The 22,111-nt window shown below is 43.2% G+C and overlaps 1 protein-coding gene across 6 annotated transcripts in view; it reads right to left on the reverse strand.

Moving 5' to 3' along the window:
* AIMP1 (aminoacyl tRNA synthetase complex interacting multifunctional protein 1) overlaps window positions 1-22,111 on the reverse strand; it is a 105,374-nt gene that overhangs the window by 72,613 nt on the left and 10,650 nt on the right. For 3 of the 6 annotated variants that reach the window (XM_075860597.1, XM_075860595.1, XM_075860596.1), the window contains exon 2: window positions 15,664-15,715. The exons of the other annotated variants lie outside the window; for them this stretch is intronic. In XM_075860597.1, the coding sequence (XP_075716712.1) occupies window positions 15,664-15,665 (2 nt within the window). In that variant the 5' untranslated portion in view covers window positions 15,666-15,715. The remainder of the gene's footprint in view (window positions 1-15,663; window positions 15,716-22,111) is intronic. 6 annotated transcript variants of the gene reach the window in all.

Consider the following 22,111-nt stretch of genomic DNA (forward strand, 5'->3'; position numbering starts at 1 on the left):
CACGCGGGATGAAGCGTCATCCCTGGAGGCTGGACAGGAGGAAAATGCAGGGAGTTCTGGGTACGTTTGAACTGATTTTTTCCATTTTTATTTCATAAATTGTACTTTGCGAGCGCCGAGCTTGGTCATTCTTCAGTGCTAGTCACTGTCCAGGGTGCTGAAAGAGTTACCGCCGATCAGTGCAGCCCATTAACTCTTTCAGCACCCTGTACAGTGACTAGCGCTGAACAACCCTGCTCTTTCAGCACCCTAGACAGTACCATGCTCGGCGCACGGAAACGGAAATCACACAACCGCTAAAACGGGTTCACGGACCCGTCAAAAACGCCCGTGAAAACGGTGATGGAAGTGCGCAGGAGGCCTTAATCTGCCAAACTGTGATCAGGTCCAGAGAAGTGTTTTCCCACGGGTGTTTCCACCTCCTGTTTTATTGTATGTCTGAAGATTCATCCTGGTTTGCAGTTTTTGTATTGTTTCTCCAATGTAGATTCCTTTATCTATGCACCTTGTACACAGTATCATGTACACTACATTGGAGGATGTACAGGAGAATGTGGCAGTGATGTTATAGTCCTGCTGCGTGTTTGGTATGTGGATGGTGTTTGATGACAAGATGTTGGTGGTTAGAAAAATAAAAGAATGTTCAAAAAATGATGCCAACATAAAAGTAGACATATGGGAAATGTGAACTTGTCACTATTTTGGGTGGTATAACCCTGTGTTACAAGCAGATGCATTTGAATTCAGAAAAATGCACATTTTTTTCAAATTTTCTCAAAATGTTTACAATTTTTCACAAATAAACACTGAATATATCGACCAAATTTTACCACTAACCTAAAGCCCAATGTCGCACGAGAAAACAATCTCAGAATCGCTTGGATAGGTATAAGCATTTTGAAGTTATTACCACATAAAGTGAAATAGGTCAGATTTGAAAAATGGGCTCAGAGCCTTAAAAGGAAGGATGTCGCAAAAAAAAATTTTTCATATCAATTTGCTTTTAGTGTTTTATTAAAACATTTTTTTCTTTATTTGTGTGTTTGTGTTTTACTTTTTTTTATTTTCTAACTTTTTCTTCTCTGGGGGCTGCCATTTTTTTTTCATCTCTGTATGTGTCGATTAACGATACATACATACATGGAATAAGGCACATACATCCCCATAGAGAATGCGAACGGGAGCCGTTCGCATTCACTATGGTGTACACAGTCTGTGTGGGAACGGCGCATGCGCCGCTCCCACACAGTCCGAATGAAAGGTCTTCGGCAAAGCGACATCCGGCGCCATTTTCTCGTGGACCGGAAGCCGCGGCCGGACAGTAATATTACTACTTCCGGTCGCGGCTTCCGGACATGTGTTCTGAAGCAAGCACTAGGAGCGGAGGGAGCAGACGGAGCAGAGGGAGCGGCGGCGGCAGGTAAGTTATGTCTGTGTTTGTTCGTGTTTTACTGTGTGATTACCATTGTATGTAAGCCTACTACACTGTGTATTCCCTCAAAAAATAGCGACACACATTGTAGGAGGTTTGAACATTCAACCCCCTCCTTTCTCCTGGCACTAGCCAGGATAAAGGAGGGGGGATTGTTTGAGGACGCTAGAGCGAGTGTGTCTTCTCAAATTTTGCAGCATAAAGCAATGTGGTTGCTTTACCACATGCCAATGCTGCAATTTTGGGAATTGCTCCCTCTAGTGACCAGCACAGGGAAATGTTATAAATTAGAATGTAATTTATAATATTTCCTGACTCATGAAAAAATTAGAACAATGTTTAATCATTTATACACTGTTTAACTAAAAAAAAAAAATTCTAGCGACACATTCCCTTTAAGGCCTAAACTAGGATGCGTCCCGTTAAGCAGCAATTTCTCACAATTTCAAGAAAATTTCAAAAGGCTATTTTTACAAGGACCAGTTCAGTTGTGCAGTGGCTTTTAGGGGCCCATGCAATACAAACCCCCATAAGTCACCCCATTTTAAAAACTGCACCGCTTAGAGTATTCAAAACATAATTTATCATCTTAACCCTTCAGGCGTTTCACAAGAATTAAAGCAAAGTAAGGGTGAAATTTACAAAATATTTTTTTTTTCTTCAGAAATTCATTTTTAATCCATTTTTTCTTTGTAGCACAGAAGGTTGTGTCAGAGAAACGCAACTCAATATTTATTGCCAAAATTCTGCAGTTAGAAATATCTCACATGTGGCCCTAGTGTGCGAATGGACTGAAGCACAGGCCTGGGAAGCAAAGGAGCAACTAGTGGATTTTGGGGACTCCTTTTTATTAGATTATATTATAGGCCCCATGTCAGGTTGGAAGCGGTCTTGTGGTACCAAAACTAAGGAAACAACAGCAAAATACACCATTTTGGAAACTATACACCTTGAGGAATTCATCCAGGGGTGTAGTGAGCATTTTGACCCCAAAGGTGTTTTCATAGATTTTATTAGAATTTGGACATGAAAAATTAACATTTTTCCCAATAAGATGTCGTTTTAGCTAAAAAAGACAACAATTTCCACAAGGAATAAAGAAAAAAAAGCCCCCCGACATTTTTAAAGCAACTTCTCCAGAGTACGGAAATACCCCATATGTGGTCCTAAAATGCTGTTTGTGCATATGGCAGGGCTCAGAAGGGAAGGAGCACCATTTGGTTTTGAGCACAGATTTTGCTGGAATATTTTTCAAGCGCCATGTTGTGTTTGCAGAGCCCCTGAGGTACCAGTACAGTGGAAACCTCCAAGAAGTGACACCATTTTGGAAACTGCACCCCTCAAGGAATTTATCTAGGGGTGTAATGAGCATTTTGACCCCACAGGAGATTTTCAGAATTTGATAAAAAGAATGAAAAATTAAAACATTTTCACATTTCAGTGCCCAATATGTTGTGCCCAGCTTGTGTTATCGAAGATACTCCCCCCCCATAAGTTGTTACGCAGGTTCTCCTGAGTAAGGCAATACCCCACATGTGGCCATTATCCGCTGCCTGGGCACACGACGGGGCTCAGAAGGAAAGGCGCACCAGTTAGCTTTTGGAGCATAGATTTTGCTGGAATGGTTTCTAGTATAAAAATTTGTATAAAATTTTTACTGAAAAGTTTATATAACTTTGTATAAGTTTGCATAAATTTTGGATAAAGTTGGAAATCTGGATAGTTTGAATGAAAGTCACTGATAAGCCACAGGAATACAGGACTAAAATATGTGCAGCTGTGTTCAGATGGTCTTTTTGGGTACGGCTTGAGCACACGGCAATGCTAAGAAGGGAAAGAGTGGCATGCGGCATAATATTACTGTAGCTGTGCGAAGTGCATCAGGGTAAATATAAAAGGCGGTTCAACAACAAGATCAGAATTTCAGCGACGTATGGTATATTTTCATGCACAGTCCTGGCTTCTCAGGGCATGTGTTGCACTGATAGGTGGTATCTTTTCTTATGCCGTTTTTAAAGCATACCTTGCAACGTTTTTGGCTCTTTCCCTTCTTGGCAATTGGGGGACTTCATTAGGGAAATGTTGCCCTAGCACAATGCTTCCAGAAGTACTGGGTCCCTCCACTTCCTGATCTCCAAATAGAAGGGACTTTATTTCCACCTCTTGAAATTCCAGGAAAGTTCCCCGCTGGCCTGAAGATCTGAATAGCGCGTAAGCATTATACAATGCTACTTGCATGATGTGCACGGCCAGCTTCTTGTACCACACCCTTGACTTGCGAATGGCATTGTATGGCTGAAGCATTTGATCTGAGAGATCAACCCCTCCCATGTATTTATTGTAGTCAAGAATGCAATTGGGTTTGAGGGTCCCTGTACTAGTACCTCGTACAGGGACATGGGGTGCTGCCATGGCCATGTATTGTTTTCAATACAAGGACATCCCTCTTGTCCTTACACTTGACACACAATACGTTGTCGCCGAATTGTGCCCTACTCTCACCTCTTCTTAGCTTTTGCCCGAGCAGCGATCTAGGGAGGCTTCTCTGGTTCTTCCGAACTGTGCCGCATGCCACTGTGCTTCTGGAAGCGAGGCTCTTGAATAGTACGCTGGTATAGTAATTATCCAGGTAGAGGTGGTAGCCCTTGTACAGCAGTGGATGCACAAAATCCCACACTATCTTGCCGTTAACTCCCATGAAGGGGGTGTGGCATTCTGGGGGATGAATAGTGGTGTCCTTCCCTTCATTTATTTTAAATTTGTAGGTATACCCTGATGTACTTTCTCACAGCATGTACATCTTCATGCCATACCTTGCCCTTTTATTCGGCAAGTACTGGTGGAATCGAAGCCTCCCTTTAAAATGCACTAGGGACTCAACAACAATGCACTTCTCGGGGGTGTATACCTGGGCAAGTTTGGCACTGAAATGGTCTAATAGGGGTCTAATTTTAACCCCTTAACGCACCATGACGTAACTGTACGTCATGGTGAGCAGTAAGTTCGCGCACCTTGACGTACAGTTACGTCATTGCTTTGACAGTTAACCGCCGCGCGGCGCTACACCGCAGCGGCGGTTAACTGTGCAGGGTGTCAGCCCTGCTCTCCCCGTTGCCGATCAGCGGCCTGTCGCCGCTGATATCGGCAGTTAACCCCTTAATTGCGGCGCTCGATTTTGAACGCCACAATTAAGGTCTTTAGCGCCGATCGGCAGCCCCCATGTGAAATCACGGGGGCTGGCGATGGTACCCATGGCAACCGGACGCCAGACAATGGCTTCCGGGTTGCCATGTACAGAAGCCTATGAGGACCACCCCGAGGGTGGACGTCGTAGGCTTCCTGTCAGTGTGACTGTTACGTCACAATGACAGTTGAAATGCATTACACTACGTGTGTAGTGTAATGTATTCCAGCAGCGATCAGAGCTGCAAGTCTCAGCGCCCCCTAGTGGGACAAGTGAAAAAAGTAAAAAAAAGAATAAAAATGTTTTAAAAAAAGTGTAAAAATAAAAGTTAGAAGTGACATAAACATGAACTGCTTTTTTTCCTATAATAAGTCTTTCATTATAGGAAAAAAAATGAGCACGTAAAAAAAAAAGTACACATATTTGGTATCACCGCGTTCGTAACGACCCCAACTATAAAACTATAATATTATTTTTCCCGCACAGTGAACGCCGCAAAAAAAATAAACGAAAAACAATGCCAGAATCACTATTTTTTGGTCACCACCCCTCACAAAATATGTAATAAAAAGTGATCAAAAAGTCGCATGTACGCCAAAATTGTACCGATACAAACTACAACCCGTCCCGCAAAAAACAAGCCCTTACACAGCTTTTTTGACTGAAAAATAAAAAAGTTATGGCTCTCAGAATATGGTGACACAGAAAAGACATTATTTTCTAAATAAGTTATTTTATTGCGCAAACGCTGCAAAACATAAAAAAACGTATATACATATGGTATGGCCGAAATCATATCGACCCGCAGAATAAAGTATAATAGTAATTTATAGCCCAGGGTAAACGCCGTCAAAAATAAATAAAAATCATTGTCAGAATTGATGGTTTTTGGTCACCTTGCTTGCCGAAAAATTGAATAAAAAGTGATCAACAAAATCGCATGTACCCCAAAATGGTACCAATGAAAATTACAGATTGTCCCGCAACAAATAAGCCCTCACACGGCTCCGGTGGTGAAAAAATAAAAAAAGTTCCGGCTCCCAGATTATGGCGATGCAAAATGTGCAGAGTGTTCCAAAAGCGGATAAGATCGGGCACCATTTATCAGTGCGACACCGGCCACATATCTGCGAATTATTATTTATTTACCCCATTATTATACCCTCTTATTATGCCCCTGATGTACTCTGCCCAGCCTACATGTGCCCCAACATTATAAACTGAAATACCAGCAAAACGCCAGAGCTACTACCAAGCAAAATATGCGCTCCAAAAGCCAAATGGCGTCCCTCCCTTCTGAGCCCTACAGCGTGCCCAAAGAGCCGTTTATGTCCACCGATATGGCATCGTACCAAAAAATGGTACCAATAAAAACGACAACTCGTCCCGCAAAAAATAAGCCCCCACACCGCTCTATTGACAGAAAAATAAAAAAGTAGTGGCTCTTGGAAAGCGGGGAGGAAAAACGAAAAAGCAAAACATGAATCAGTTCGTAAAGGGTTAATTACTTTCTAATGAAAAAACATTTATGACCACATGTGGGGTATTGCCGTACTCGGGAGAAATTGCTTTACAAACGTTGGGGTGCATTTTCTCGTTTATCCTTTGTGAAATTGAAAAAATTCAACATTTTAGTGGAAATAATGTTGATATTAATTTTCACGGCCTAATTCTAATAAATTCTGCAAAAGACGTGTGGGGCCTAAATGCTCACTATACCCCTAGATAGATTCCTTAAGTGGTGTAGTTTCCCAAATGGGGTTACTTTTGGGGGGCTTCCACTGTTTCAGTCTCTCAGGGGCAAATTCGACATGACACCCAAAAACATTCCAGCTAAATTTGAGCTCCAAAAGCCAAATAGCGCTCCTTCCCTTCTAAGCCCCGCTGTGGGTCCAAACAGTAGTTTATTACCACATATGGGGTATTTACGTAATCAGGAGAAATTGTTTTACAAATGTTGGGGCGCTTTTTCTCCTTTATTCCTTGTAAAAATTAAAAATGGCTACCTTTTTTCAGAAAAAAAGTAGATTTTCATCTTCACATACTAATTCAAATAAATTTAGCAAAAAAACTGTGGGTTCAAAATGCTAACTATACCCATAGATAAATTCCTTGAGGGGTATCGTTTCCAAAATGGGGTCACTATTGGGGGGTTTCCACGGTTTTCTTCCCTCCAGTGCATTGCAAACGCGACACGGCACTGAAAACTATTCCAGCAAAATCAGAAATCCAAAATCCAAATGGTGCTCCTTCTCTTCTGAGGCCTGCTGTGGGTCCAAACAGCAATTTATTACCACATATGGGGTATTGCTATAATCGGAAGACATTGCTTTACATATGTTGGGGTGTTTTTTCTACTTTATTCCTTGTAAAAATTTAAAATTTCCTAATTTTTTCACAAAAAAAGTAGATTTTCACCTTCACATACTAATTCAAATAAATTTAGCAAAAAAACTGTGGGTTCAAAATGCTAACTATACCCATAGATAAATTCCTTGAGGGGTATAGTTTCCAAAATGGGGTCACTTTTGGGGTGTTTCCACTGTTTTGGCAGCACAAGGCCTCCTCACACCTGACATGGTACCTAAAATATATTCTAATAAAATAGAGGCCCAAAATCCACTGGGTGCTCCTTTGCTTCTGAGGCCGGTGTTTCAGTCCATGACCGCGCTAGGGCCACATGTGGGGTATTTCTAAAAACTGCAGAATCTGGGCAATAAATCTTGAGTTGCATTTCTTGGGTAAAACCTTCTGTGGTATAGAAAAAATTTATTACAAATGAATTTTTGAAGAAAAAAAATGAAATTTGTAAATTTCACCTCTACTTTGCTTTAATTCCTGTGAAACGCCTAAAGGGCTAAAATACTTTGTGAATGCTGTTTTGAATACTTTGATGGGTGCAGTTTTCAAAATGGGGTGATTTATGGTGACTTTCTAATATATAAGGCCCTCAAAGCCATTTCAGAACTGAACTGGTCCCTGAAAAAATAGCCTTTTGAAATTTTCTTGAAAATATGAGAAATTGCTGCTAAAGTTCTGAGCCTCGTAACGTCCTAGAAAAATAAAAGAATGTTCAAAAAATGACGCCAACATAAAGTAGACATATGGGAAATATAAACTAGTATGTATTTTGTGTGGTATAACTATCTGTTTTACAAGTAAATACATTAAAATTTAGAAAAATGCTAATTTTTGCTAATTTTCTCTAAATCTTGGCGTTTCTTACAAATAAATATTGAATTTAATGACAAAATTTTTTCAGTATCATAAAGTACAACATGTCACGAGAAAACAATCCCAGAATCGCTTGGATAGGTAAAAGCATTCTGGAGTTATTACCACATAAAGTGACACATGTCAGATTGGCAAAAATGGGGCTGGTCCTGAAGGCCAAAACAGGCTTAGTCACTAAGGGGTTAAATAGGTGGTCAAAGTTGGGGTCACCTTGGGGAGGGCACTGTGAATTATCGCAGTAATGCAAAAATGTGAGAATTCTCTCAAAAATTAGTCCTGGCCCTTGCCATGCGGTACATGGGGGTGTGGTACAGTATATCTGTGCTCCAGTATGTTCTTATGGATGGCTTTTTCAGAAACCCCATACTGAGCACAATACCCTAGAACTTAATTTCCATGGTGTCTACAGGGGTCCACATGTTGGGCTTGGTGTAACTAGATGAGACATTCTGAGCAATAAACTGTTGGGCATATAGGTTCATTTGGGTCACCATTAAGTCAATACATTCGTCAGTGAAATAAACTTTAAAAAAAAGTATATTTCCTGTAACCCTGCCGTTTCAAATTGAATCCCTGGGGTGCCCGTAAACCCAGGGACCTTGGGCTCGTAGTTCTCGGGGATTGGGGTCCACATGGGGTCACTGCTCTCGAGGGCTGGTGTAGCAGACATCCGTGGCGACGTCTTGGCGGTTAATCATCCTCACTTGAGGAGGAAGAGGAGAGGTAGAAGAGGGTATGCTCTTTATAAGATAGGTTGTTGTGTGAAGGTTATGCTTCAACACGTGTAGTATGTGTAACCAGCAAAAACTTTTTATTTTATTTAGTAGTACTAGTAGTTTTGTACTAGAGAATTGTTTTTAGAAAAAAATTTTAAGAGCAAGGTCTGAATTATAAATCAGCGATGGTGATGTCACTAATCAGCCACAGGGACACAAATTTGGAGTATGCCTCACTAATATGAAATGCTCTAAAAAAATAATAATTTGCTGTCTAGGTTATAGATCAGGGAGGGCAATGAGCTAGGAGTATGCGTCACTAGCAAAACCTACCTAACTAAAATTTTAACCTCATTGCTTTATGCTGCAAATTTGGGGTAGACACACTCGCTCTAGTGTCCTCACACAATCCCCCCTCCCTTCTTCTGGCTAGTGCCATTTTCTGACCGACTGCACAGTGTAGGAGGATTAGATACAGTGCTCAGCAGACAGTATAACACGAACGTAAAACACACATCACATACACGAACATAACTTACTTGCTCCTGTCGCTGCTGCCGCCTCCGCTCCTATGCCTTGCGCCTTTGCTTCCTTGAACATATGGTCGGAAGCCGCGGCCGGAAGTCGTCATCTTACTGTCCGGCAGCGGCTTCCGGTCCACATGAAAATGGCGCCGGATTTCGCTCTGCGAACGAGCTTCGTTTTGGTCTGTGTGGGAGCAGCCATTGCGCCATTCCCATACAGACGGCGTACGCTGCAGTGAATGGAACGGCTCCCGTTCGCATTCTCTATGGGGTTGTATGTGCCGTATTCCATCTCTGTATGTGTCGTTAATCGACACATACAGAGATGAAAAAAAAATGGCAGCCCCCATAGAGAAGTAAAAGTAAGAAAAAAGTAGAACAAAAATAAATAAAATTTATTTTTAAATCATATTAAAAGCAATGATAAAAAAAAAAATTTAAAAAATTCATGACACCTTCCCTTTAAAGCGGATCGGTCAGGTGCTGCTTCCCCCACCCAGACACTGCTAATAGACAGCTTTTCCTTTAGACAACAGAAAAAAAAAATCATATCTTACTTCTTTTACAAAGAAAAAGCTATTGGTTTAAAAAAAAATTATCAGTTTCACCACACTCAGATATAAATTATATTTTTCCATCATTTGAGCGGTGTGAGGGCGATTTTTTTATCTCTTATTATTTCACTCTTTTTAGCGCTATAGTGACCAAAAGACAACGATTCGGAGGTTTTACATTTATTTTTTTTACGCCGTTCACCGTGCGAGTCAAATAATGCTATATTGTAAGGCCCCATGCATACGAACGTGCTTTTGCAGCCGTGATTCCCCCGAAAATCCACGGGAGAATTGCGGCCCCATTCATTTCTATGGGGCCATGCACACGACCAGTTTTTACGGTCCGTATATGGCCCTGGAGCCCGCACCGCAAAAAAAACGGACATGTCTTATTACGGCCGTGTTCTGCGGTCCGGGCTCATTGAAAATAATGGCCGCGGCAATGTGCATGGCCCACGATTTGCGGGAGGCTTGCTGCCGGCCGACCCGAAAATCGCGGCCGTGCACATGGCTAAGGTCGTGTGCATGAGACCTAATAGTTTCAGACTTTTACAGTGATACCAATTTTTTGGTATTATTTTTACATTGTGCTTGGGGAAAAATGGGAAAAGTTGTTTTTTTTTAACTTTTAAAAATAATTTACCCTTTTTTTCACTTTTTATTTTTATTTTTACACATTTTATTAAGTTCCCCTAAGGGGACTTGAACCTGAGCTGCGTAAAACTCACGACGTCCTATTTTTGGCCGTTTTTCGCGCATCACGCACCCATTTAAGTCAATGGGTGCGTAAAAACCGTGCACAGCACACGGAGGCACTTCCGTGTGCCGCGCGTGATGCGTGCTACAGTAGCCAAATGAATGAATACAGAAAAGCACCACGTGCTTTTCTGTTTGTAAACATAAAAAGTGTCATAATGATGGCTGCTGCGCGAAAATCACGCAGCCACGCATCATATGCTGGTGAAAGACGGAGTGTTTGCAGACCTTTTGCGCGCGCAAAACGCTGCGTTTTTTGTGTGCGCAAAACGCACACGCTCGTGTGAATCCGGCCTAACTCCCATAGTAGTGAATGGCAGTTACAGAAGCAGCGTAGCATGCTACTCTGTTCTGTAACTACTATTCAGTTGTATGGGAGTTACGGAAACTGCGTAGATCAGCGAGTTACGCGGTTTGCGTAACTCGACCACGTAACCAGGAAGTGAAGTGGCCGGAAGACAGCGGAGCCGGGTAAGATAGAACAGGGTTTAGGGGCCCCCGTTCTAGAGATAGATGCCAGAGGTGGGACCCACATCTATCAGACATTGGATATCCTTTGGATATGTCATAAATGTCTTTCGTGGGAAATCCACAATAAATGCCGCTGTCGCTATTGATTGCAGCATTTAAATAAACAGCCAGGAACAGTTCCTGGCTGTTCCTGGGCCGTTAGAGCAGCGTGTCAGCTGCTGATACCTGCAGTGTATAGAGCGGGCTCAGCGCTGAGCCCGCTCCATACATCATCCCCTCCCTGCTCCATGATGTGCCGGCACATCATGGGTCGGGAAGGGGTTAAGTAGGGAGCGGTCAGGGGGCCTGGCGCTGCCGGGTCCCTTGACTGCCGACCATAAGACGCATGGACTTTTTAGCAAGATGTATTCTTATTCATATACAGTATGTGGGGTTAGTGACTGCCTCCATTTTTGTTCTTGCACTCCTACCATTCTGCCATGGGTGATTTTAATTAGTTTAGTGCTGGTTCCTACCATCCCCAGATTATATATATATATGTAGGCTTGGTCCCAGTTCTGGGTGTATGTGCAGAGTAGGTTCCCACCTATAGAGGTCGCCTTGTCGTGGCAGGTGGGCCCACACAATTTGATAAAAATGTGCACTAAGAACCTCCCTAGTATAAGTAGATTTAGCAGTAATGCATATTTATTTATATTTAGTGGTTTAGGTGGCATTAGTGTTCGCAGTGTGCGGTCACCATGTTTTGTGTGCTTTAAATTTGCAGTCACAGGTGTCCTGCACCTGCATATACGTTTTGTGACATTTTCCATTTTCATGTCACTTTCGCTACTTTAAATGACGTCGGTAGGGCTTAGGAGACCCGTGGCCCAACAAATTTATGATAATTTTCGACAGAAATTGGCATCAATTATAGCGCAAATCTATGCCAGCTCGTAAAATAAAAGTAGGTGCGTATATGGGGGGGGGGGGGGGCTGAAAGGATTGTGGCTATGACGGATGTGGGGGGCCTACTGGGAAAGTTGGGGGGAGGGCTACATTGACTACTAGCAAAGTGGGAAGGAAGAGCGCTGGCTACAATTTTTAAAGTACATTTACGCAGGAAAAAGGCATGTAGTTTGCTTTTGGTACAATTTCTGTAAAACTGCAGCAGAAATCATATGTATTTCTATGTTGTTTTGCTGTGGTGCAGGAATACTGTAACTCTGCCCCATGTGATTGTGCTCTTACTGCTAGATGGAGGGGGTGGGACAGACAGATATTTTTTACTGTAAGGCCTCATGCACACGACCGTAGCCCGACCGTAGCCGTGTGCACGGCCGTGATTTTCGGGTCGGCCGGCTGCGGACTGTCAGCGGACTGTCAGCCGCAAGCCGCCCGCACATGCACATGGCCGCGGCCATTGTTTTCAATGAGCCCGGACCGCAACTCCGGACCATAATAGGACATGGCCGTACTTTCTGCGGTCCGGGCTCCCGGGCCGTGCACGGACCGCAAAAACTACGGTCGTGTGCACGGCCCCATAAAAAAGAATGGGGCCGCAATTCTCCCGTGGATTTTCGGGGGAATTGCGGACGCAAAAACACGGTCGTGTGCATGAGGCCTTAGATGGGGAGGGACTTTGCTGTAACTACCAAGGAGGGGAAAAAAAGTATACTAAAAAGGTACTTATAACAAAGGGTACATTTACATGTGACGGTAACAATGTTGCACCTTTACTGCACTGTCGTTTAGTGGTAGCATTGCATTCAGTGTCTTCCGGGGCAGGACTGAGTAGCAGGATTTTAAAGCAGGGTAGAATGGGGTTTAGGGAATTCCTCCATGTGAATTGCGAGGTAGTTGAATAAGACTTATTACAGGAGTGAACTGGGGTTTAGGAGGAGACGGGCTGGACATTAAACTGACACGTTGTGGTTGAAGCCTACAGCTGGGGAACTATGGCACTTCTCCGTGAATCTCCCGTTTCATGCGTCTTGGCGGTGTTCCTGGCATGCTGTTTATTTTGCGCTTGTGGTTTAGGCTGTGTTCACATCAGCGATGTCTTTCCGTTGAGGGGTTCCATTGAAATTTTCAGGGGAACCCCCCAACGGAAAGGCAAACGGAAACCTTAGCTTCCGTTTGCATCACCATTGATCTCAATGTTGACGGATCCTTTGCTACTGGTTTCCGTTTGTCGCCGTTGTGAACGTGTTCAGCTTTTTTGGCGGAGTCAATAGCGCAGTCTACAACACAGTTTCCTTCTTCATGGTCGGAAATCATACGAGTCAGCCGGAGCACAGAGAGGTAGAATGGGGTTTAAAGGCCCCGTTCTAGATACGGGTCCCAGAGGTGGGACCCACACATCTATCTGACATTTATTATATATCCTGTGGACTAAGGGATGAACGGAAAACCCAACGGAAACTATAGCTTCCCTTTGCATTACTATTGATTTCAATGGTAATTCTTCTGTTGCAGTTGGTTTCCGTACTGTAAAGTTAAAAAAAAATTCACGGAAACAACGTAATCGACTACACTACTGCTTCTGTGAAAAAAAAAGTAAACTTTACAGAACGGAAACAAGCGGAAACCAACTGCAACGGAAACATTACCATTAAAATCAATGGTAATGCAAATGGGAGTTATAGTTTCCGTTCGGCTTTCCGTTCATCAGTTTCTCCGACTAAAAGTTTGAACGGAAGTGTGAACAGGCCCTAAATAACAGACATTAAAAGCATATGTCTAAGTATAGAAGAGGTTAATTTGTTTTGTTAAAATGGAAGTCCCATTGAAACCTATTTTTTTCCAGGAAATTTCTGTGGCTTTTTTAATCAACGTTGTACCCGAACCTGATAAGAAAATACAAAATGTGAAGCCAATGTAACTGCGAATCAAAGTAAACAAAGCCAGGTGCCTCAAACATAAACCACAAAGTTATCGCAAAATAAACAGCATGCCCGGAACACAGCCAGTACGCATGAAACGGGAGGTTCACAGAGAGGTGCCATAGTGCCCCAGCTGTAGGCTTCAACTACAATGTGTCCGTTTTATGTCCAGCCCGTCTCCTCCTAAACCCCAGTTCACTCCTCTAATAATCCTATTCATCTACCTCACAATTCACATGGAGGAGTTCAACAGGAGACACTGAAAACACACAGAGGGAATGAGAGCGTTCATAATGATATGTCAAATGACTAATCCAAAGTTACAGGGATTTATCAAGTAAAACGCACAAGAATTCAATTACAAAATATGCAAAAAAATTGAATGCAAGGTACAAAAAGCATAGCGCCAAAGATGTGGATAAAGAGCCCTGAAATGTGCCGAACGTATTAAAGATCTGCACCTTTTTGGGCTGCAAAATACTAGAGCCAGTCATGAGGTGGTGTAAGAAAGAAGTATATAAAGGGGCACACGCAAAGTAAATGTTACATACAACAGTTTTCTGGCCTAGGAAATATGACAAGAGTTTTATCTCCAACATAGATATATTTGTGTTATCTCCAACAGATTAGACTAGGCCCCAAAACGGAAAAATATTTTAAAAAAAATAGCATACAGATGCTTTGTAAATATATTGTACATTATTGCGCCATTTGAGTTTATATTATATGTACCCCACGGTCTTAACTTGTGGGTGTACCCGAATTATGGCAGTAACAGCAAAGTGTTTCTGCCATTTGTAACAACAGACATGAAGAGAATCACTTGTCTATGTTAGAAAAGTAGTAATATAAGTTCTGAAAAAAATATCAAATTCCAATGTAAGCAAGAACATAAAGCGTACCTGCCCACAAATCAATTTTTTTACACAGGTCGACAGATCATGAAAACCCCGATCCAATGATACCGAATTTGCGTAGATAGGTAATTCCTGGCCCGATCTGGCTGCAGATCTCTACACAAATGTCCTTGCACTTTCCGGTAGTGCTGTGAACTAAGGGAACGGTGTACATTCAGTCTTCTCAGGAATGCGCTCAGCAGTGATCAGAATCGCTGGCTCCCGTCATATCTTAGCAATGCTAGTGATAGAGAGAGCACGCTGCTATTACTATACGTAGCCTTCAGGAGCACACAGGGAGGAGATACCGCTGCCCTCCAGCAGCAGCGAATATAGAAACCGTATCCATCATCTGGACAAGCACAGATTGAACAAATAGGGAGCTACAGAAAGGTCTGCTGACGGGGCAAGAACGAGACCAATACGCAACAACTGGCGGGTTAAAGATAATAGGGAAAATTGTACTGCATCACAATCCCAATCATTTTGGAGAAAAAAAAAACACGTTATAATTGGAAGTACACTTTAAAGGGGTTTTCTGAGCTTATGGAAAACGCAGAAAAGTACCGATATGTGCCTGAATGGTCACCAGTAGATGTCACTATAGTTCAAAAGTAGTTATTTTTCACTTTCAATATGTTGCCAGGTCTGTGCAGCACTGCTCTTTTGCAACGGCTTTCTGTGGGTGGCACTACAGTTCCCAGGAGTCCTCTCCCCTCTCACAGACATTGCGTATGTTAACAGCTGCCTGCATGCCCCTCTAATGCAAAGGAGTAAGGTAGGGCTACAATTACTCACGGTCTGCTACTGAGGCACAGCTTTCTGCTGCCGAGCATGTGAAACATGATCCTTCCACAATCTCCAGACAAAGGAAAAAAAAAGTATAGAGCTAAAAATCATGTGATCTTCAGTACTACAGGGAGATAAACACCAGAAGCATGGCCACATCTCAGCTTCAGACAGTACATTAGGAAGTGATAAATCATACTGCAGGTAAACCAAATGCACACAAATGTAATAATGGCCACTTACATGTATGGACAAACTTCCTGACCAAGAGACACTTCCCACAGAAGATGGAAATCTATAAGCAGAGACCAGAAATGTTTCACTTTTCAGTTTACCAAATCGCTCATGGCTGCCAGCATATTATGGCCAATGCTGGGTAACAGCAGACAATAGGGTAGATTTACGAATACTGTCTAAGATTAAGACAATATAAAACTTAGACCAGGCAATAAAAAGATGCGCTAAATTTATCACAGTGGTACATGCTGCATGATAAATTTGGTGCATCTTGCTACACATGTATGACACTTAACTCTTTCTTATACCACCTCTTGGTTGGCTTAGTTTGTCAGTTTTTTGCGCCAAAATTGAAATGCAATTTTGGTGCTGGTTGGCGCATGGTAAGCCACACCCCATTTCCACTAAGCCACACTCTTTTCTAGACACCTTTGAAAGTGTCTAGTAAGGTGAAATATCTTCCTTTCGGCGCAGATGAATAATAAATCTAAATTGATTTGCACCCCCAAAAAAAGAGACAACTTAGGCTAGAATTTTGACCAACAGCTATAGTAAATCTAATCTATAGTAAAGCTATAGTAAATCTTCCTCAATGACTACAATTCTAGAATTAATCTGCTGCCTGGAAGAGAATGATGGACACAGACTGCATAAAGCTTTGGTGCCGGGCTCTGCATATCCCAAGAGACTTTTTCAAAGGTTTTTCGGGGAATCAGAAAAGATTTGATGTTTTTATTGTAATAAAATCCAATGCCAGGTTACTACGGGTCGGATACGCTGCGTAAAAACCACGCAGCGTATCCGTCCTGGAACCCGCAGCACATTCCGTCCGAAAAACCGCACCACATTGAGGTGCGGTTTTTCAGCTGGAATTTCCACTGCGGTAAGCAGCATAGAAATATATTTAAAAAACAAACAAAACAATTACCTAGGCCGTTGTCATGGTGATGCGTACCTCCATGGCTGTCCAGTCCGGCCTCCCTGAATGACGCTAAAGCCCATGTAACTGCTGCAGCCTGTGATTGGCGGCAGCGGTCACATGGGATGAAACATTATCCCACGAGGCTGGACTGGAGCTAGAAGCAGAGTGTTCTGGGTTAGTATGAATTTAAATTTTTTTCTGGAGTTGCGATTTTTAGTCTATTACATCCCCATTGAATTCAACGGGAGAAAACCTGCAACAGAAAACAGCATAAATTGTCAATTTATGAACGTTTTCGCTGCATTTTTTTTCCGCAGCGTGGGCATGAGATTTTAAAAATCTCATCCACTTTGCCGATACCCGTGCAATGAGTCTATCAGGAGATCTGTGAAAACGGAAGAAAATAGGACATGTTCTATTTTTCAACAGACCCTTCAAACTGTCCGTTGAAACAACGGCCGTGTGAACGGCCCCATTGAAATACATGCGTCCGTGTGACGACCGGTGTTTTAACACACAGAAAAAAACAACGTTTGTGTGAGTAAACCCTAAGCCCGCTATTGCGTTTGATCTAGTGTTCTAACTAAACATACAACATTCATATAATTAGATAACCCATTTTGAGTTCAGCAGTCTATACAATGAGCGATTCTCACTGGAGAGAACACAGTGTGCCTGCATTACACAGAGATCCCACTCATGACAATAGGTACTGTACAATGCTTCATGAGACTAGTCAGCCGCCTTCTCTGGCCAGATCAGCTGATTACAGGGGGTCTCACCATGTACGGTCTGCCAATAACACACTCCACCTCTAGGCAGTGCCCAGAACAGAGAAACTCTGCATCAGTAGCAGGTAATCCATGTGGAAGTAGAAAAAGAAAAATATCCTAGGAAGTCCACTTACGCGTTTGGATCTAAGACTAAGAACTCCACAATACAAAATGCATCAGCGTCCTTTCTAGGATTGTTTTATATACGGTACTTATTTTTACTCTGATGAAATAAAACTTAATGTTTTTAGTGCCGGATATTTTTATTTTTCTACCTACACAGGTCTGACATGTAGGACCGTGGTCACCTTATTGCAGAGGGAACATTTAACCCTTTGCAGACGGTCAATTTTTGCTTTTTCATTTTCGTGTTTACCTTCACGCCTTCCAAAAGCTTTAACTTTTTTTAAAAATTTCGTCTGCGATTCCGCCATTGTTTTTTGTGTTCCATTTTTACGACATTCACCGTGCAGTAAAAACAATATAGTAACTTTATTCTACAGGTTGACGTAATTACGGCAATACCAAATTTATATAGTTTTATTATATTAAACCACTTTTTCAAAGAAAAAAACTAATTTGTAAAGAAAGATTTTTGGCGTCGCAATATTCGGAGAGCTAGAACGTTAATCTTTTTGTCAATTGAGCGGCGTGAGATCTTGTTTTTTGCTGAGCGAGCTGTCGTTTTTATTGCTACCATTTTGAGGTGCATGCAACTATTTGGGGAGCAAAGGTAAATCAAAACAGCAACTCTGGTGGAAATTTTTTTTAAAGGATTTATCGTTGTTGCGAAATAGCATTATATTAGTATAGTTTGGACGTTTACGGTCGTGGCGATACCAGGTATGTTATTTTTTTATTTTATATACCTTTAGCGCTCAAATGGGAAAAGTTAATATATTTAAAAAAAAAAATTTAGTATATTAAAATATCTTTAACGTATTTTTACTTTTTTTTTTATTAGACCCTCTAGGGCAGGGGTGGGGAACGTTCGACCCACGGGATCATTTGGTCCGGCCGGACCTCATTCTGACCGCCGCTGCCGTCTGAGTGAGGTCGGTGCGTGCCAGCCCAAGAGTTGATCAGTCTGGTCACCTGACCTAAGTCAGTGACGTGAGGTCAGGTGACCAGACTGGTCCACTCCCAGGCCGGCAGTGACGTAGCTATAGGGGTCTTAACGGTCGCAATTGCGACCAAGCCCCTAAGCCTGGGGGGTCCGCAGGGCCCCCGTTGCGACATAGCGCTGGTCTCGCTTCCAACAATCCGCACATTCAGTTGGGTTTAATGCTGGAGCCTTGCTCCAGCATTCACTATGCCGCGAGCGGCTCGGCGCAGGCAGGCGCAATGTAGGGACGTCATCGGGCCTGTTTGCGCCGAGTTACTCACAGCACAGTGCAGAGGAGAAGGATCCTCCACCCGTTGTGAAAACGGGGATAGGTAAGTAGTTATGTTATTGTTTTTCTATTAGGTACATACCTATTGAGGCATTATACTGGGTATGGGAGGGGGGGCTCATATGGTAGCTGCTGAGGGGGCATTATACTCGGTATAGGCCAGCTAAGGGGGCATTATACTGTATGGGACAGCTATGGGGCATTATACTGTATGGGACAGCTATGGGGCATTATACTGTATGGGGCAGCTATGGGGCATTATACTGTATGGGGCAGCTATGGGGGCAATATATTGTATGGGGCATTACACTATATGTTGCAGATATGGGTGGCAATATACTGTGGGGGCAGCAATAAGGGCATTATACTGTGGGGGGCATTATTAGGTTGATAATTTTGTACGGCCTGCGAATGATGTTAGAAATATCCAAATGGCCCTTGGCAGAAAAAAGGTTCCCCACCCCTGCTCTAGGAGACATAAACCAGCAATAATGCCTTCCAGGCTGACATGACATCCATCAGCACCGTAGCGATGGGCTGTCGGAGGGGGCTGCCTTCTCATTCTAACGGCTTAGATGCTGCAGTTGCAATTGACCGCGGCATCTAAGGTTGGGTTCCCACAGTGCAGATTTTGAATGTTTTTTAATCCACAACCAGGAATGGAACCTAAAACAGAAGAAATATATAAAGAAAAGCCTTAGGCCTCGTGCACACTTCCGACACCGTTTTCACGGCCGTTTTTGACGGATCCGTGTGCCCGTTTTAGCGGCCGTGTGCACTCCGTGTTTCCGTTTCCAAGCATAGTCCTGTCCAGGGTGCTGAAAGAGTTAATGAGCTGCACTGATCGGTGGCAACTCTTTCAGCACCCTGGACAGTACCATGCTCGGCGCTCGGAAAATAAAATTTTAATGTAATTAAAAAAATAAGTTCATACTTACATTCCTCCTGTCCGGTCTCCAGCGATGACGTTTCATCCATGTCACCGCTGCAGCCAATCACAGGCTGTAGTGGCGGTCACGCACGTCAGGATGGCGTCAGAAGGCCGGCCTCCAGGGATGACGCTTCATCCTACGTGACCACCTCTGCAGCCAATCACAGGCTGCAGCGGCCTCAGCAGCCAATCACAGGCTGCCGCGTCATTCTGGAAGGTCGGACTGGAGGAAGAAGAGGGACTCGTCACCAAGACAACGACCGGGTGCGTATGAACTGCTTTTTATTTTATTTTTAATCAGCAGCCTGTGATGGATAGAGACAAGTGGCTGCCAATTAGTGTAATATTTCTGTAATGCATTTCTGCCCGCCCGGCCGTTGCCTTCCGTGTGCCCTCAGTTTTTTTGACGGCCCCATTGAGTTGCATGGGCCTCACGGTCACGGAATCTCGGACCAAAGTAGGACATGCTCTACTTTGGATCGGAATGGAGCAACGGGACCGTTAAAAAAACTGAAGTGTGCATGGCCCCATTGAAATTAATGGGTCAGGGTGCTAGCCGTCAGAAAAACGGATAGCACCCTGAAGGAAAAAACTGAAGTGGGCATGGGGCCTTATAGGTCTGCTCTCCTGGATCGAATTCTGGTTTTGGCTTACAAAATGCAGGCAAAATCTGCACTGTGGGAACCCAGCCTAAGGCTAGATTCCCACAGGTCGGATATGCTGCGTAAAAACTGCACAGCGTATCCGACCTGGAACCCGCAGCACACGTTGTGGTGCAATTTTTCACACTGAATTTCCACTGCGGAAAGCAGCGCTTAAAAAAAAAAAAAAAAAAAAAGTTGATACTTACCTCCTCCCTGTTCTCTGCGCGTAGACCGGCCTCCTACTATGACTTTGCAGGCCATGCGACGCTGCAGACTGTGATTGGCTGCAGCGGTCACATGGGATGAAACGTCATCCCAGGAGGCCAGACTGCAGGAAGGAGAGCATTCTGTGCAAGTATGATTTTTGGCTTTCTGTATGGGTTTTGCGTCCCCATTGAATTCAATGGGGAAAACCCGCAACAAAAAATCAACAAAAATGTAGCATAAATTGACATGCTGCGGAATTAAAGAGGCTCTGTCACCACATTATAAGTGGCCTGTATTGTACATGATGTGATCGGCGCTGTAATGTAGATTACAGGAGTGTTTTTTTATTTAGAAAAACGATCATTTTTGACTGAGTTATGACCTATATTAGCTTTATGCTAATAAGTTTCTTAATGAACAACTGGGCGTGTTTTACTTTTTGGCCAAGTGGATGTTGTACAGGAGTGTGTGACGCTGACCAATCAGTGACCAATCAGCGTCATGCACTTCTCTCCATTCATTTACACAGCACATAGGGATATAGCTATATCGCTATGTGCAGCCACATAAACACACTATAACTTTACTGCAGTGTCCTGACAATAAATATACATTACCTCCAGCCAGGACGTGATGTGTATTCAGAATCCTGACACTTCGCTAACGTTTCTGTGAGATTTAGGGCTTATTCAGACGAACGTAAAATACGTCCGTGCAGCGCGCGTGATTTTCACGCGCCTCGCACGGACCTATATTAGTCTATGGGGCAGTGCAGACTGTCAGTGATTTTTGCGCAGCGTGAGTCCGCTGCGTAAAACTTATGACATGTCCGTTCTTTGTGCGTATTTAGCGCATCACGCACCCATTGAAGTCAATGGGTGCGTGAAAATCACGCGCACCACATTGAAGCACTTCCGTGGGACGCGTGTGATTCGCGCAACAGCAGTCAAAAGTATGTTTGCAAACAGAAAAGCACCACGTGCTTTTCTGTTGACAAACATCCAAACAGTGTCATCATGATGTCGGCTGCGCGAAAATCACGCAGCCACACATCCTTTGTGATGACACATGGAGCCGTTAAGTGCCTTTTGCGCACGCAAAATGCCGCGTTTTTTGCGTGCACAAAACGCACACGCTCGTGTAAATCCGCCCTTACAGAATACACATCACGTTATACATACACATCATAGTTATATCGCTATGTGCAGTATAAATGAATGGAGAGAAGTGTATGACGCTGATTGGTCACTGATTGGTCAGCCTCATACACTCCTCTGTACAACACCCAGTTGGTCAAAAGTAAAACACGCCCAGTTGTCTATTAAGAAACTCATTAGCATAAATCTAAAATAGGTCATAACTCCGTCAAAAAGAATCGTTTTTCTAAATAAAAAAAACTATGTCAAAAGACGTCGCGTAAAATTACGCCCGCGTCAAATAAGTGCAGGACACTTCTTGGGACGTTATTGGAGCCGTTTTTCATCGACTCAAATGAAAACCAGCTCCAATTACGTCCGTAAAAGACACCGCGAAAAACGCGAGTACTTGCAAAAACGTCTGAAATTCAGGAGCTGTTTTCGCCT

Source organism: Rhinoderma darwinii, chromosome 1 (assembly GCF_050947455.1).
Source record: "Rhinoderma darwinii isolate aRhiDar2 chromosome 1, aRhiDar2.hap1, whole genome shotgun sequence".
NCBI classification, from domain to species: domain Eukaryota; kingdom Metazoa; phylum Chordata; class Amphibia; order Anura; family Rhinodermatidae; genus Rhinoderma; species Rhinoderma darwinii.